Here is a 14,319-nt window from a genome sequence, read left to right as displayed (position 1 = left end):
ATGGACTACTTATGGCCACCATATGCAACCAAGATAGTTCAGGAGTCATGGGAAGAGGTTGCTAAAGCATCCACAGTGTGTTCTCTGAGGGAATTCATAGGAGCAGCTGTTAATTTAAATTCGGACAGATTCAAGACTTGTTGCAGGAGGCTTCATTCAAGGTGGGTCAGTTTGCGAATGACAGCATCAGTGAGATTAAGTAAAATTTGTAAATAAGAAATATGTTGTCACCTGAACCCCAAGTAAAGAATTAAAGGGCTGTGCGCAGTCGCTCACACCTGTAATTCCAGAATTTTGGGAGGCTGAGGCAAGAGGATCGTTTCAGCCCAGGAGTTTGAGACCAGCCTGGGTAACATAGCGAGACCTTTTCTTTACAAAAAAATAAACAAAATTAGCTGAGTGTGGTGGCACACACCTGCAGTGCTAGCTACTTGGAAGGACGAGATGTGAGAATTGCTTGAGCTCAGGAAGTGGAGGCTGCAGTGAGTTGAAATCATGCCACTTCATACCAGCCTGGGTGACAGAGCAAGACTGTGCCTCCAAAAAACAAAACACAAATTAAGTAATATTAGGCTTGTATTAACATTGTGGATGCTGAGAGGATGAATAACTATTTTTTGAAAGTGTCAGGAATAGAGCAGCCACATGTTTACCAAGGAATTTTCAGAAATTGAAGCAAAGTGGCAGGGCCTTGCATTACTGTGTTGGGGAAAGGTCCATTCCCTTTGTGTAAGCCTCCTTGTATCTGCGTGTCCTTAGTGTGTAAAATGAATTTTCTCTGAGAATGATGTCATCAGTATAATGTCACACATGTGCTCCTGTAGAAAGGTGGCTGCAGTGAGATCTTGTCTGTGAAGATTGCATGCAATGACAAGGCTGCTGAGACACTCCGTGGGTCGCCTGGTCCCTTCAGAGATGAAGGCAGCCTATGACTGGGACTGTTAAAATAAGCACAAAAAGAACATGGTAGTCAAATCTGTAACAACAAAATATTTATCAGTTGCATCAATATATATAGGTTTATTGTAAGGAATTGGCTCATGTGGTTATGGAGGCTAAGAAGTCCCAGGACCTGCAGTCAGCAAGCTGGAGAACCAGGACTGCCAATGTTGGAGTTCTAGTCCAAGCCTAAAGTCCTGAGAACCAGGAAAGCTGCTGGCATAAGTTACAGTCCACATCTGACTTCAAAGGCGAGAGAAGATCTACGTCACAGCTCTGAAATCATCAAAGAGAGTGAATTCTCTCTTCCTCTACCCTTGTGTTTTATTTGGGATTTAATGGATTGGATGAGGCCCACTCACACTGGGGAGGGCAACTACTTTACTAAGTCTACATATTCAAATGTTCGTCTCATCAAGGAACACCCTCACAGACACATCCAGAATGTTTACCCAAATATCTAGGCAACCCAACTTGGCAAATAAAATTAACCATCATAAGGTGAAAGATGTATACGATCTGAAGAGAAACCAGGGATGCAGGATGGTTAAACATCTGCAAGTCAATAAATGTGATACACCATACAAACAGAATTAAAAACAAAAATCACATGATCATCTCAGTACATGCAGAAAAAGGATTTGACAAAATCCAGCATCCCTTTATGCCTAAAACACTCAGCAAAATCGACATAGAAAAAGAATTTGACAAAATCCAGAATCCCTTTATGATTAAAACCCTCAGCAAAATCAACAGCGAAGGGACATACCTTAAGGTAATAAAAGCCACATAGGACAAACACACAGTCAACAATATATGGAATACGGAAAAGTTGAAATAATTCCCCCTGAGAACTGGAACAAGACAATGATGCCAACTTTCACCACTTCTATTCAACACAGTACTAGAAGTCCTTGCCAGAGCAATCAGATAAGAGAAATAAAGGGCATCCAAATCGGTAAAGAGGAAGTCGAACTGTCACTCTTTGCTGATGACATGATTGTATACCTAGAAAAGCCTAAAGACTCATCCCAAAAGCTACTAGAACTGGTAAATGAATTCAGCAAAGTTTCAGGATACAAAATTAATGTACACAAGTCAGAGGCTCTGCTATACAGTAACAGTGAACAAGCTGAAAATTGAATAAAAAACTCACCCCCTTTTACAATAGCTGCAATAAAAACCTTAGGAATATTATAATTTCTTTAATTATAATAGCATATTCCTATAATTGTCAATTGCATGCAATCTTTGCAGACAAAATCTTAATTATATCCGGAAAACTTAACCAAAGAGACAAAAGACCTCTACAAGGAAAACTACAAAACACTGCTGAGAGAAATCATAGATACAAACAAATGGAAACATATCCCATGCTCACGGATGGGTAAAATCAATATTGTGAAAACACCATACTGCCAAAAGCAATCTACAAACTCAATGCAATCCCCATTAAAGTACAAACATCAGTCTTCACAGAATTACAAAAATTCACATGGAACTAAAGAAGACATAGACGGGACATACTTTAAGGTAATAAAAGCCTGGAAACAAAAAAGAGTCTGTATAGCCAAAGAAAGACTAAGCAAAAAGAACAAATCTAGAAGCCGACTTCAAACTATAGTAGAAAGCCATCGTCACTAAAACAGCATGGTACTGGTATAAAAATAGCCATTTAGATCAATGGAACATATTAGAGAACCCAGAAATAAAGCCAAATACTTACAGTCATCTAATCTTCAACAAAACAAACAAAAACATAAAGCAGAGAAAGAATACCCTACTTGGGGAGGAGCCAAGATGGCCGAATAGAAACAGCTCCAGTCCACAGCTCCCAGCATGAGCGTCACAGAAGACGGGTGATCTCTGCATTTCCATCTGAGGTACCATGTTCATCTCACTTGGGAGTGCCAGACAGTGGGCTCAGGTCAGTGGGTGAGTGCACCGTGTGCCAGCCAAAGCAGGGGCAAGACATTGCCTCAATAGGGAAGTGCAAGGGGTCAGGGAGTTCCCTTTCCAGGGGTGACAGAAGGCACCTGGAAAATCCGGCCACTCCCACCCGAATACTGGGCTTTTCCGACGGGCTTAGGAAACGGTGCACCAGGAGATTTTGGCCCGCACCTGGATTAGAGGGACCTAGGCCCACGGAGTCTTGCTGATTGCTAGCACAGCAGTCTGAGATTAAACAGCAAGTCCGCAGAGAGGCTGGGGGAGGGGCGCCCGCCATTGCCCAGGTTCCCTTAGGTAAACAAAGCAGCCGGGAAGCTCGAACATGGTGGAGCCCACCACAGCTCAAGGAGGCCTGCCTGACTCTGTAGGCTCCACCTCTGGGGGCAGGGCACAGACAAACAAAAAGACAGCAGTAACCTCTGCAGACTTTAAAGTCCCTGTCTGACAGCTTTGAGGAGAGCAGTGGTTCTCCCAGCATGCAGCTGGAGATCTGAGAATGGGCAGACTGCCTCCTCAAGTGGGTCCCTGACCCCTGAACCCCAAGCAGCCTAACTGGGAGGCACCCCCCAGCAGGGGCAGACTGACACATCAAACGGCCAGCCAGGTACTCCAACAGACCTGCAGCTGAGGGTCATGTCTGTTAGAAGGAAAACTAACAGAAAGGACATCCACACCAAAAACACATCTGTACATCACCATCATCAAAGACCAAAAGTAGATAAAACCACAAAGATGGGGAAAAAACACAGCAGAAAAACTGGAAACTCTAAAAAGCAGAGAACCTCTCCTCCTCCAAAGGAAAGCAGTTATTCACCAGCAACGGAAGAAAGCTGGATGGAGAATCACTTTGACAAGCTGAGAGAAGAAGTCTTCAGACGATTAAATTACTCCGAGCTACGGGAGGATGTTCAAACCAAAGGCAAAGAAGTTGAAAACTTTGAAAAAAATTTAGAAGAATGTAAAACTAGAATAACCAATACAGAGAAGTGCGTAAAGGAGCTGATGGAGCTGAAAACCAAGGCTCGAGAACTACGTGATGAATGCAGAAGCCTCAGGAGCTGATGCAATCAAATGGAAGAAAGGGTATCAGCCCTGGAAGATGAAATGAATGGAATGAAGTGAGAAGGGAAGTTTGGAGAAAAAAGAAAAAAAAAGAAACGAGCAAAGCCTCCAAGAAATGTGGGACTATGTGAAAAGACCAAATATACGTCTGATTGGTGTACCTGAAAGTGACGGGGAGAATGGAACCAAGATGGAAAACACTCTGCAGGATATTATCCAAGAGAACTTCCCCAATCTAGCAAAGTAGGCCAACATTCAGATTCAGGAAACACAGAGAACAACACAAAGATACTCCTCGAGAAGAGCAACTCCAAGACACATCATTGTCAGATTCACCAAAGTTGAAATGAAGGAAAAAATGTTAAGGGCAGCCAGAGACAAAGGTCGGGTTACCATCAAAGGGAAGCCCATCACACTAACAACGGGTCTCTCGGCAGAAACCCTACAAGCCAGAAGAGAGTGGGGGCCAATATTCAACGTTCCAAAAGAAAAGAATTTTCAACCCAGAATTTCATATCCAGCCAAATTAAGCTTCATAAGTGAAGGAGAAATAAAATACTTTACAGACAAGCAAATGCTGAGAGATTTTGTCACCACCAGGCCTGCCCTAAAAGAGCTCCTGAAGGAAGCACTAAATATGGAAAGGCACAACCGGTACCAGCCACTGCAAAATCATACCGAAATGTAAAGACCATCGAGACTAGGAAGAGACTGCATCAACTACCGAGCAAAATAACCAGCTAACATCATAATGACAAGATCAAATTCACACATAACAATATTAACTTTAAATGTAAATGGACTAAATGCTCCAATTAAAAGACACAGACTGTCAAATTGGATAAAGACTTAAGACCCATCAGTGTGCTGTATTAAGGAAACCCATCTCACGTGCAGAGACACACATAGGCTGAAAATAAAAGGATGGAGGAAGATCTACCAAGCAAATGGAAAACAAAAAAAGGCACGGGTTGCAATCCTAGTCTCTGATAAAGCAGACTTTAAACCAACGAAGATCAAAAGAGACAAAGAAGGCCATTACATAATGGTAAAGGGATTAATTCAACAAGAAGAGCTAAGTATCCTAAATATATGTGCACCCAATACAGGAGCACCCAGATGCATAAAGCAAGAGAAAGCAGGAAAGATCCAAAATTGACACTCTAACATCACAATTAAAAGAAGTAAAAAGCAAGAGCAAACACATTCAAAAGCTAGCAGAAGGCAAGAAATAAGTAAAATCAGAGCAGAACTGAAGGAAATAGAGACACAAAAAACCCTTCAAAAAATTAATGAATCCAGGAGCTGGTTTTTTGAAAGGATCAACAAAATTGACAGACTGCTAGCAAGATTAATAAAGAAAAAAAGAGAGAAGAATCAAATAGATGCAATAAAAAATCATGAAGGTGATATCACCACTGACCCCTCAGAAATACAAACTACCATCAGAGAATACTACAAACACCTCTATGCAAATAAACGAGAAAATCTAGAAGAAATGGATAAATTCCTAAACACATAAACCCTCCCAAGACTAAACCAGGAAGAAGTTGAATCTCTGAATAGATCAATAACAGGAGCTGAAATTGTGGCAATAATCAATAGCTTACAAACTAAAAAAAGTCCAGGACCAGATGGATTCACAGCCGAATTCTACCAGAGGTACAAGGAGGAACTGGTATCATTCCTTCTGAAACTATTCCAATCAACAGAAAAAGAGGGAATCCTCCCTAACTCATTTTATGAGGCCAGCATCATCCTGATACCAAAGCCGGGCAGAGACACAACCAAAAAAGAGAATTTTAGACCAATATCCTTGATGAACATTGATGCAAAAATCCTCAATAAAATACTGGCAAACAGAATCCAGCAGCACATCAAAAAGCTTATCTACCATGATCAAGTGAGTTTCATCCCTGGGATACAAGGCTGGTTCAATATATGCAAATCAAAAAATGTAATCTAGCATATAAACAGAATCAAAGACAAAAACCACATGATTATCTCAATAGATACAGAAAATGCCTTTGACAAAATTCAACAACCCTTCATGCTAAAAACTCTCAATAAATTAGGTATTGATGGGGCATATCTCAAAATAATAAGAGCTATCTATTACAAACCCACAGCCAATATCATACTGAATGGGCAAAAATTGGAAGCATTCCCTTTGAAAACTAGCACAAGACAGGGATGCCCTCTCCCACCACTTCTATTCAACATAGTGTTGGAAGTTCTGGCCAGGGCAATTAGGAAGGAGAAGGAAATAAAGGGTATTCAATTAGGAAAAGAGGAAGTCAAATTGTCCCTGTTTGCATATGACATGATTGTATATCTAGAAAACACAGTTGTCTCAGCCAAAAATCTCCTTAAGCTGATAAGCAACTTCAGCAAAGTCTCAGGATACAAAATCAATGTACAAAAATCACAAGCATTCTTATACACCAATAACAGACAAACAGAGAGCCAAATCATGAGTGAACTCCCATTCACAATTGCTTCAAAGAGAATAAAATACCTAGGAATCCAACTTACAAGGGATGTGAAGGACCACTTCATGGAGAACTACAAACCACTGCTCAAGGAAATAAAAGAGGATACAAACAAATGGAAGAACATTCCATGCTCATGGGTAGGAAGAATCAATATCGTGAAAATGGCCATCCTTCCCAAGGTAATTTAAGATTCAATGCCATCCCCATCAAGCTACCAATGACTTTCTTCACAGAATTGGAAAAAACTACTTTAAAGTTCATATGGAAACAAAAAAGAGCCCGCATCACCAAGTCAATCCTAAGCCAAAAGGACAAAGCTGGAGGCATCACACTACCTGACTTCAAACTATACTACAAGGCTACAGTAACCAAAACAGCATGGTACTGGTACCAAAACAGAGATATAGATCAATGGAACAGAACAGAGCCGTCAGATATAATGCCACATATCTACAACTATCTGATCTTTGACAAACCTGACAAAAACAAGAAATGGGGAAAGGATCCCCTATTTAATAAATGGTGCTGGGAAAACTGGCTAGCCATATATAGAAAGCTGAAACTGGATCCCTTCCTTACACCTTATACAAAAATCAATTAAAGATGGATTAAAGACTTAACCGTTAGACCTAAAACCATAAAAACCCTAGATGAAAACCTAGGCATTATCATTCAGGACATAGGCATGGGCAAGGACTTCATATCTAAAACACCAAAAGCAATGGCAACAAAAGTGAAAAGTGACAATTGAGATCTAATTAAACTAAAGAGCTTCTGCACAGCAAAAGAAACTACCAGCAGAGAGAATAGGAAACCTACAGAATGGGGGGAAAATTTTCGCAACCTACTCATCTGACAAAGGGCTAATATCCAGAATCTACAATGAACTCAAACAAATTTACAAGTAAAAAACAAACAACCCCATCAAAAAGTGGCAAAGGACATGAACAGACACTTCTCAAAAGAAGACATTTATGCAGCCAAAAGACATATGAAAAAATGCTCATCATCACTGGCCATCAGAGAAATGCAAATCAAAATGACAATGAGATACCATCTCACACAAGTTAGGATGGTGATCAGTAAAAAGTCAGGAAACAACAAGTGCTGGAGAGGATGTGGAGAAATAGGAACACTTTTACACTGTTGGTGAGACTGTAAACTAGTTCAACCATTGTGGAAGTCAGTGTGGCGATTCCTCAGGGATCTAGAACTAGAAATTCCATTCGACCCAGCCATCCCATTTCTGGGTATATACCCAAAGGACTATAAATCATGCTGCTATAAAGACACATGCACACATATGTTTATTGCGGCATTATTCACAATAGCAAAGACTTGGAAGCAACCCAAATGTCCAACAATGATAGAATGGATTAAGAAAATGTGGCACATATACACCATGGAGTACTACGCAGCCATAAAAATGATGAGTTCATGTTCTTTGTAGGGACATGGATGAAATTGGAAATCATCATTCTCTGTAAACTATCGCAAGAACAAAAAACCAAACACCACATATTCTCACTCATAGGTGGGAATTGAACAATGAGAACACATGGACACAGGAAGGGGAACATCACAGTTCGGGGACTGTTGCGGGGTGGGGGTGGTGAGGGATAGCATTGGGAGATATACCTAATGCTAGATGACGAGATGGTGGGTGCAGCTCACCAGCATGGCACATGTATACCTATGTAACTTACCTGCACATTGTGCACATGTAGCATAAAACCTAAAGTATAATAATAATAATAATATAAATTAAAAATACAAATAAATAAAAAAATAGATAAAACTCTAAAAAAAAAAAAAGAATACCCTACTCAATAAATGGTGCTGTGATAAATGGCAAGCCACACATAGAAGAATGAAAGAGGATGCTCATTTCTCACCCTGTTCATAAATCAACTCAAGATGGATCAAGGACTTAAATCTCATACCTGAAACCATAAAAATTCTAGAAGACGACATTGGAAAAACCTTCTAGACATTGGCTTAGGCAAAGACTTTATGACCAATAACCCAAAAAGCAAATGCAACTAAAACAAAGACAAATAGATGAGACTTAATTAAACTAAAAGGCTTCTGTGCAGTGAGAGAAATAATCAGCAGAGTAAACAGATAACCTACAGAGTGGGAGAAAATCTTCACAATCTGTACTTCTGATTAAAGGACTAATACCCAGAATCTGCAAGGAACTCAAACAAAACATCAAGAAAAACATCCCATCAAAAAGTGGGCTAAGGACATGAACAGAGAATTCTCAAAAGAAGATAAGCAACTGGCCAGCAAACACATGAAAAAATGCTCAACATAACTAATTATCAGGGAAATGCAAATGAAAACCACAATACAATATGATACCCCTTCACTCCTGCAAGAATGGTCATAATCAAAAAATAAAAAACTCATAGATGTTGGCATGGATGTGGTAAAAAGGGAACACATGTACACTTTTTGGAGGGAATGTAAGCTAGTACAACAGCTATGGAAAACAGGAGATTTCCAAAGAAGTAAAAGCAGATCTATCATTTGATCCAGTAATTCCACTCCTGGGTATCTACTCAGAGGAAAATAAGTCATTATATGAAAAAGATACTTGCACACCATGTTTATAGCAGCACAATAAGCAATTGGAAGAATTTGAAACCAGCCTAAATGCCCATCAATCAGTAAGTGGATAAAGAAAATGTGGTATAAATATTTACCTCATGGAATAACACTCAGCCATAAGGTGGAATGAAATAATGCATTCACAGCAACCTGGATGAAACTGGACACCATTATTCTAAGTGAAGCAACTTAGGAATGGAAAACCAAACATTGTATGTTCTCATTCATAAGTGAGAGCTAAGCTATGAGGATGCAAAGGCATAAGAATGATACAATGGTCTTCGGGGACTCAGGGAAAGGCTGGGACTGGTGGGGTGGGTGTGGTGAGGGATAAAACACTACACATTGGGTACAGTGTACACTGCTTTGGTGATGGGTGCACCACAAATCTCAAAAATCACCACTGAAGGACTTATTCCTGTAACTAAACACCACATGTTTCCCAAAAACCTATTTAAATAAAAAAGAAAACCATCATATTCCCCCAAAACCTATTGAAATAAAAGAAAAAGTTAACCACAATATTAGGCATTGGGTAGGAGGGCCTTAATGGATGAGAGCACTGCAGTCACATTACAGCAATGCATTGTGAAACACCATTTATTATTTGCAGGTTTAAGAACAGACCAAATTCTACTGCAAAACGTTGAAGCAATGAGTATTATCACCCTTCACTAATTAATTAAGTGTTATATAATAAGTTTTATTTATTTGAAGTCATGTTGTAATTTGTGTTGGACCATATTTGCTAATTTATCAAGATGAGGAGGCTAGGCAAGATGGCTCACACCTGTAATCCCAGCACTTTGGGAGGCCGAGGCAGGAGGATTGCTTGAGGCCAGAAGTTAGAGACCAGCCTAGGAAACATAGCAAGACTCAACTTCTATAATTTTTTTTAATTGGCTGTGTTGGTGCATGCCTGTAATCTCAGCTACTTGGAAGGCTAAAATGGGAGGATTGCTTGAGCCCAGGAGTTCAAGACAGCAATGAGCTATGATTGTGCCACTGCACTTCATTCAGCCTGGGTAATGGAGCAAGACCCCATCTCTAAAAAAATGAAAAATTAAAAATAAATCAAATTAAAAAAACAAGAGAGGGAGTTCTGTAAGGTTACGTTTGGTGAAGTCAATGTGTAAGTGCAAATGATTTAATATCAATTTGTTACTCATTAGGTCAGAGCCTCCAGGTCCCCTATGGACAAAGGCTTCTATGACTATGGGAAATTTAGTCAAGGTAATAAATGTGAGGCATAACTATGTGTCCCCTATTCTATATGCAGTTACTCTGCTAGGATTAGGGGATGCAATGTTTAAATTTAATGAAATTTCAGGTATAACAAAGTTTGAGCTCCAGTATTGATTAAGTTTGTGAAGGTATGCCAATTGGTAGATTTCAGCAGATGCTAAAATTGATTCAGAATATATGCTGGAGAGTTACAAATACCAATCAGCACCCTTTTATCTTAGGACTGTATAAATTGTTTTAGAAAATAGTACATTTCCAATTAGGTCAGATGATAGACTTCGTTTTAATTTAAATTTTGTTTTTGTGCATATCCAAGTTCCTTCCCTTCCTTCCCTCCTTCCTTCCCTCCTTTCCTCCTTCCATCTTTCCTTCCTTCCCTCTTTCCTTCCTTTTCTTCCTTCCCTCCTTCCTTCCCTCTCTCCTTCCTTCCTTCCCTCCCTCTGTCCTTCCTTCCTTTCCTCTCTCCTTCCTTCCTTCCTACCCTCCTCCCCTCTCTCCTTCCTTCCTTCATTCCTTCCTTCCCTCTCTCTTTCCTTCCTTCCATTCCTAACTCCCTCCCTACTTCCTTCCTTCCCTCTCTCCTTCCTTCCCTCCTTTCTTCCCTGTCTCCTTCCCTCCCCCTTATTTTTTTGCCACTGGATATGGGGAATGTTGTTCTCTTTCCCACCCATATTTATAATTTATTTCTTTGAAACAGCCCCAAATCAGTATCTTCAGAATTAAGGTCCTCCTTTTGAGCAGATTGTGTGGCTTAAGAACCATAGACTTAAGTCAGGTTTGGATTTCTCCCTTCTCTGTGTCTCAGGGGTACCGCAGGTATCTTTTCCTATAACCCTGGGAATTAGATCTTTGTTGTGGCAGAACCATAAGTCACAGAGCGATGCAGCACAACCAGCCCACAATTCTAGGGTCAGTGGATTGAAATCATCTTCTGCTACGGCTACATCTGGCTCTTCCAGGACTTCCCTCACCCCCTTTTTTTTCCTTTTAGGGTGTTGAAACTTTAGTGGTATATACATTGCCTCATAGTCAGTCAAAACTCCCCTTATCCCACATCATGGATTAAAGAGAACATTCCCAGGAGCCCTTCACTCTTCTAGAAGGACTTTATTTGTTAGGTCCTTTTTCCATGGTTTAGAATAAAAGAGGTAATAACTAGAAATATCTCCCTCATAACAGGCTCTACAGCAAATTCTACTTTAAAGGCTGTTGTTCGTGTCTTTAACTGTGGCTGCTTTTAATGTTCTTGTCATTCGCAGACAATTGTTGTCTCATTTTGGTCCTCTTTAAATGATGGTTTTATAATCAGCTGTAAAATTTAACAGATGCCCTTAAATGCAGGATTCTGATTAATAACGCTGGGGATTGTGACATTAGAATAGAGGGAAAACTTTCAAATAGAAGAATGAATGGTGTTTGGTCTACTTTGGACTGTATTTTTATAAATGTTATTAGTATGTGTTCCAAAATTATGGGAAACTTCAATAGAAATGTAATCCCCAGTGTTGGAGATGGGGCCTACTGGGAGGTGGCTGGTCCATGGGAGCAGTTTCCAGTGGTTCCCAGTGTCGGAGACGAGGCCTGCTGGCCGGTTGCTGGTCCATGGGAGCAGCCTCCGGTGGTTCCCATTGTCGGAGATGGGGCCTGCTGGGAGGTGGCTGGTCCATGGGAGCAGTTTCTATTGGTTAAACATAATTCCCCAGCGCTGCTCTTGTGATAGAGTTCTCATGGGAACTTGTTGTATAAAGTGTGTAGGATCTTCCCCCCTCTCTCTTCCTCCTGCTCTTGCTTTCCCTTCCAACATGATTGATAAGTTTCCTGAGGCCTCCCCAGAAGGTGAGCAGATGTCAGCATCATGCTTGCTGTACAGGCTGTGGAACTGTGGGCTAATTTTCAGTACTCTTCTGTTTTCTTTTCATTTTATTTTATTTTTTTAAATTTCATTTTAAGTTCCAGGATACATGTGCAGGACAGGCAGTTTTGTGACGTAGGTAAACGTGCACTATGATGATTTGCTGTACCTATCAACCCACCACCTAGGTGCCTAGGTATTAAGCCCCACATGCATTAGCTATTTATCCTGATGCTCTCCCTCCCCATCCTCACTGACAGGCCCCAGTGTGTGTTGTTCCCCTCCCTGTGTCCAGGTGTTCTCATTATTCAGCTCCCACTTTTGAGTGAGAACATGTGGTGTTTGGTCTTCTGTTCCTGTATTAGTTTGCTGAAGATGATGATTTCCAGATTCATTCATGTCCCTGCAAAAGACATGACCTCATTCTTTTTTATGGCTGCATAGTATTCCATGGCGTGTATGTACCACATTTTCTTTATCCAGTCTATCATTGATGGGCATTTGGATTGATTCCGTTTTTGCTAATGGGAATAGTGCTGCTATAAACATACACATGCATGCGTCTTTATAATAGAATGATTTATAGTCCTTTGGATATATACCCAGTAATGGGATTTCTAGGTCAAATGGTATTTCTGGTTCTAGATCCTTGCAGAATTGCCAAACTGTCTTCCACAATGATTGAACTAATTAACATTCCTACCAATAGTGTAAAAGTGTTTATTTCTCCACAGCCTTGCCAGTATCTGTTGTTTCTTGACTATTTTTTTTATTATACTTTAAGTTTTAGGGTACATGTGCACAACGTGCAGGTTTGTTACATACGTATACATGTACTATGTTGGTGTCCTTCACCCATTAACTCGGCATTTAGCATTAGTTATATCTTCTAATGCTATCCCTCCCCACTCCCACCACCCCACAGCAGTCCCCAGTGTGTTATGTTCCCTTTCCTGTGTCCATGTGTTCTCATTGTTCAATTCCCACCTATGAGTGACAACATGTGGTGTTTGGTTTTTTGTTCTTGTGATAGTTTGGTGAGAATGATGTTTTCCAGTTTCATCCATGTCCCTACAAAGGACATGAACTCTTCATTTTTTATCCTGCATAGTACTCCATGGTGTATATGTGCCACAGTTTCTTAATCCAGTCTATCATTGTTGGACATTTGTGTTGGTTCCAAGTCTTTGCTCTCGTGAATAGTGCCACAATAAACATACGTGTGCATGTGTCTTTATAGCAGCATGATTCATAGTCCTTTGAGTATATACCCAGTAATGGGATGGCTGGGTCAAATGGTATTTCTAGTCTAGATCCCTGACGAATCTCCACACTGACTTCCACAATGGTTGAACTAGTTTACAGTCTCACCAACAGTGTAAAAGTGTTCCTATTTCTCCACATCCTCTCCAGCACCTGTTGTTTCCTGAATTTTTAATGATCGCCATTTTAACCAGTGGGAGATGATATCACATTTTGGTTTTGATTTGCATTTCTCTGATGGCCAGTGACGATGAGCATTTTTTCATGTGTTTTTTGGCTGCATAAATGTCTTCTTTTGAGAAGTGTCTGTTTATATCCTTTGCCCACTTTTTGATGGGGTTGTTTGGTTTTTTTTGTCAATTTGTTTGAGTTCATTGTAGATTCTGGATATTAGCCCTTTGTCAGATGAGTAGGTTGCGAAAATTTTCTCCTATTCTGCAGGTTGCCTGTTCACTCTGATGGTAGTTTCTTTTGACTTGCAGAAGCTCTTTAGTTTAATTAGATCCCATTTGTCAATTTTGGCTTTTGTTGCCATTGCTTTTGGTGTTTCAGACATGAAGTCCTTGCCCATGCCTATGTCCTGAGTGGCAATGATTAGGATTTCTTCTAGGGTTTTTATGGTTTTAGGTCTAACATGTAAGTCTTTAATCCATCTTGAATTAATTTTTGTATAAGGTGTAAGGAAGGGATCCAGTTTCAGCTTTCTCCATATGGCTAGCCAGTTTTCCCAGCACCATTTATTAAATAGGGAATCCTTTCCCCATTGATTGTTTTTGTCAGGTTTGTCAAAGATCAGATAGTTGTAGATATGCAGCATTATTTCTGAGGGCTCTGTTCTGTCCCATTGATCTATATCTCTGTTTTGGTAGCAGTACCATGCTGTTTTCGTTACTGTAG

General features: G+C 40.2%; 1 protein-coding gene across 1 annotated transcript in view; it reads right to left on the bottom strand.

The window, feature by feature from the left end:
* Positions 1-677: 677 nt before the first annotated feature.
* LOC129053577 (uncharacterized) overlaps positions 678-14,319 on the bottom strand; it is a 44,411-nt gene continuing 30,769 nt past the window's right edge. The window contains exon 8 of the mRNA XM_054545550.2: positions 678-938. Within this exon, the coding sequence (XP_054401525.2) occupies positions 794-938 (145 nt within the window). The 3' untranslated portion in view covers positions 678-793. The remainder of the gene's footprint in view (positions 939-14,319) is intronic.

Source organism: Pongo abelii, chromosome 23 (assembly GCF_028885655.2).
Source record: "Pongo abelii isolate AG06213 chromosome 23, NHGRI_mPonAbe1-v2.0_pri, whole genome shotgun sequence".
Classification (NCBI taxonomy): Eukaryota; Metazoa; Chordata; class Mammalia; order Primates; family Hominidae; genus Pongo; species Pongo abelii.
Note: the sequence above shows the minus strand (reverse complement) of the source record. Positions and strands in the feature narration are given on the sequence as shown.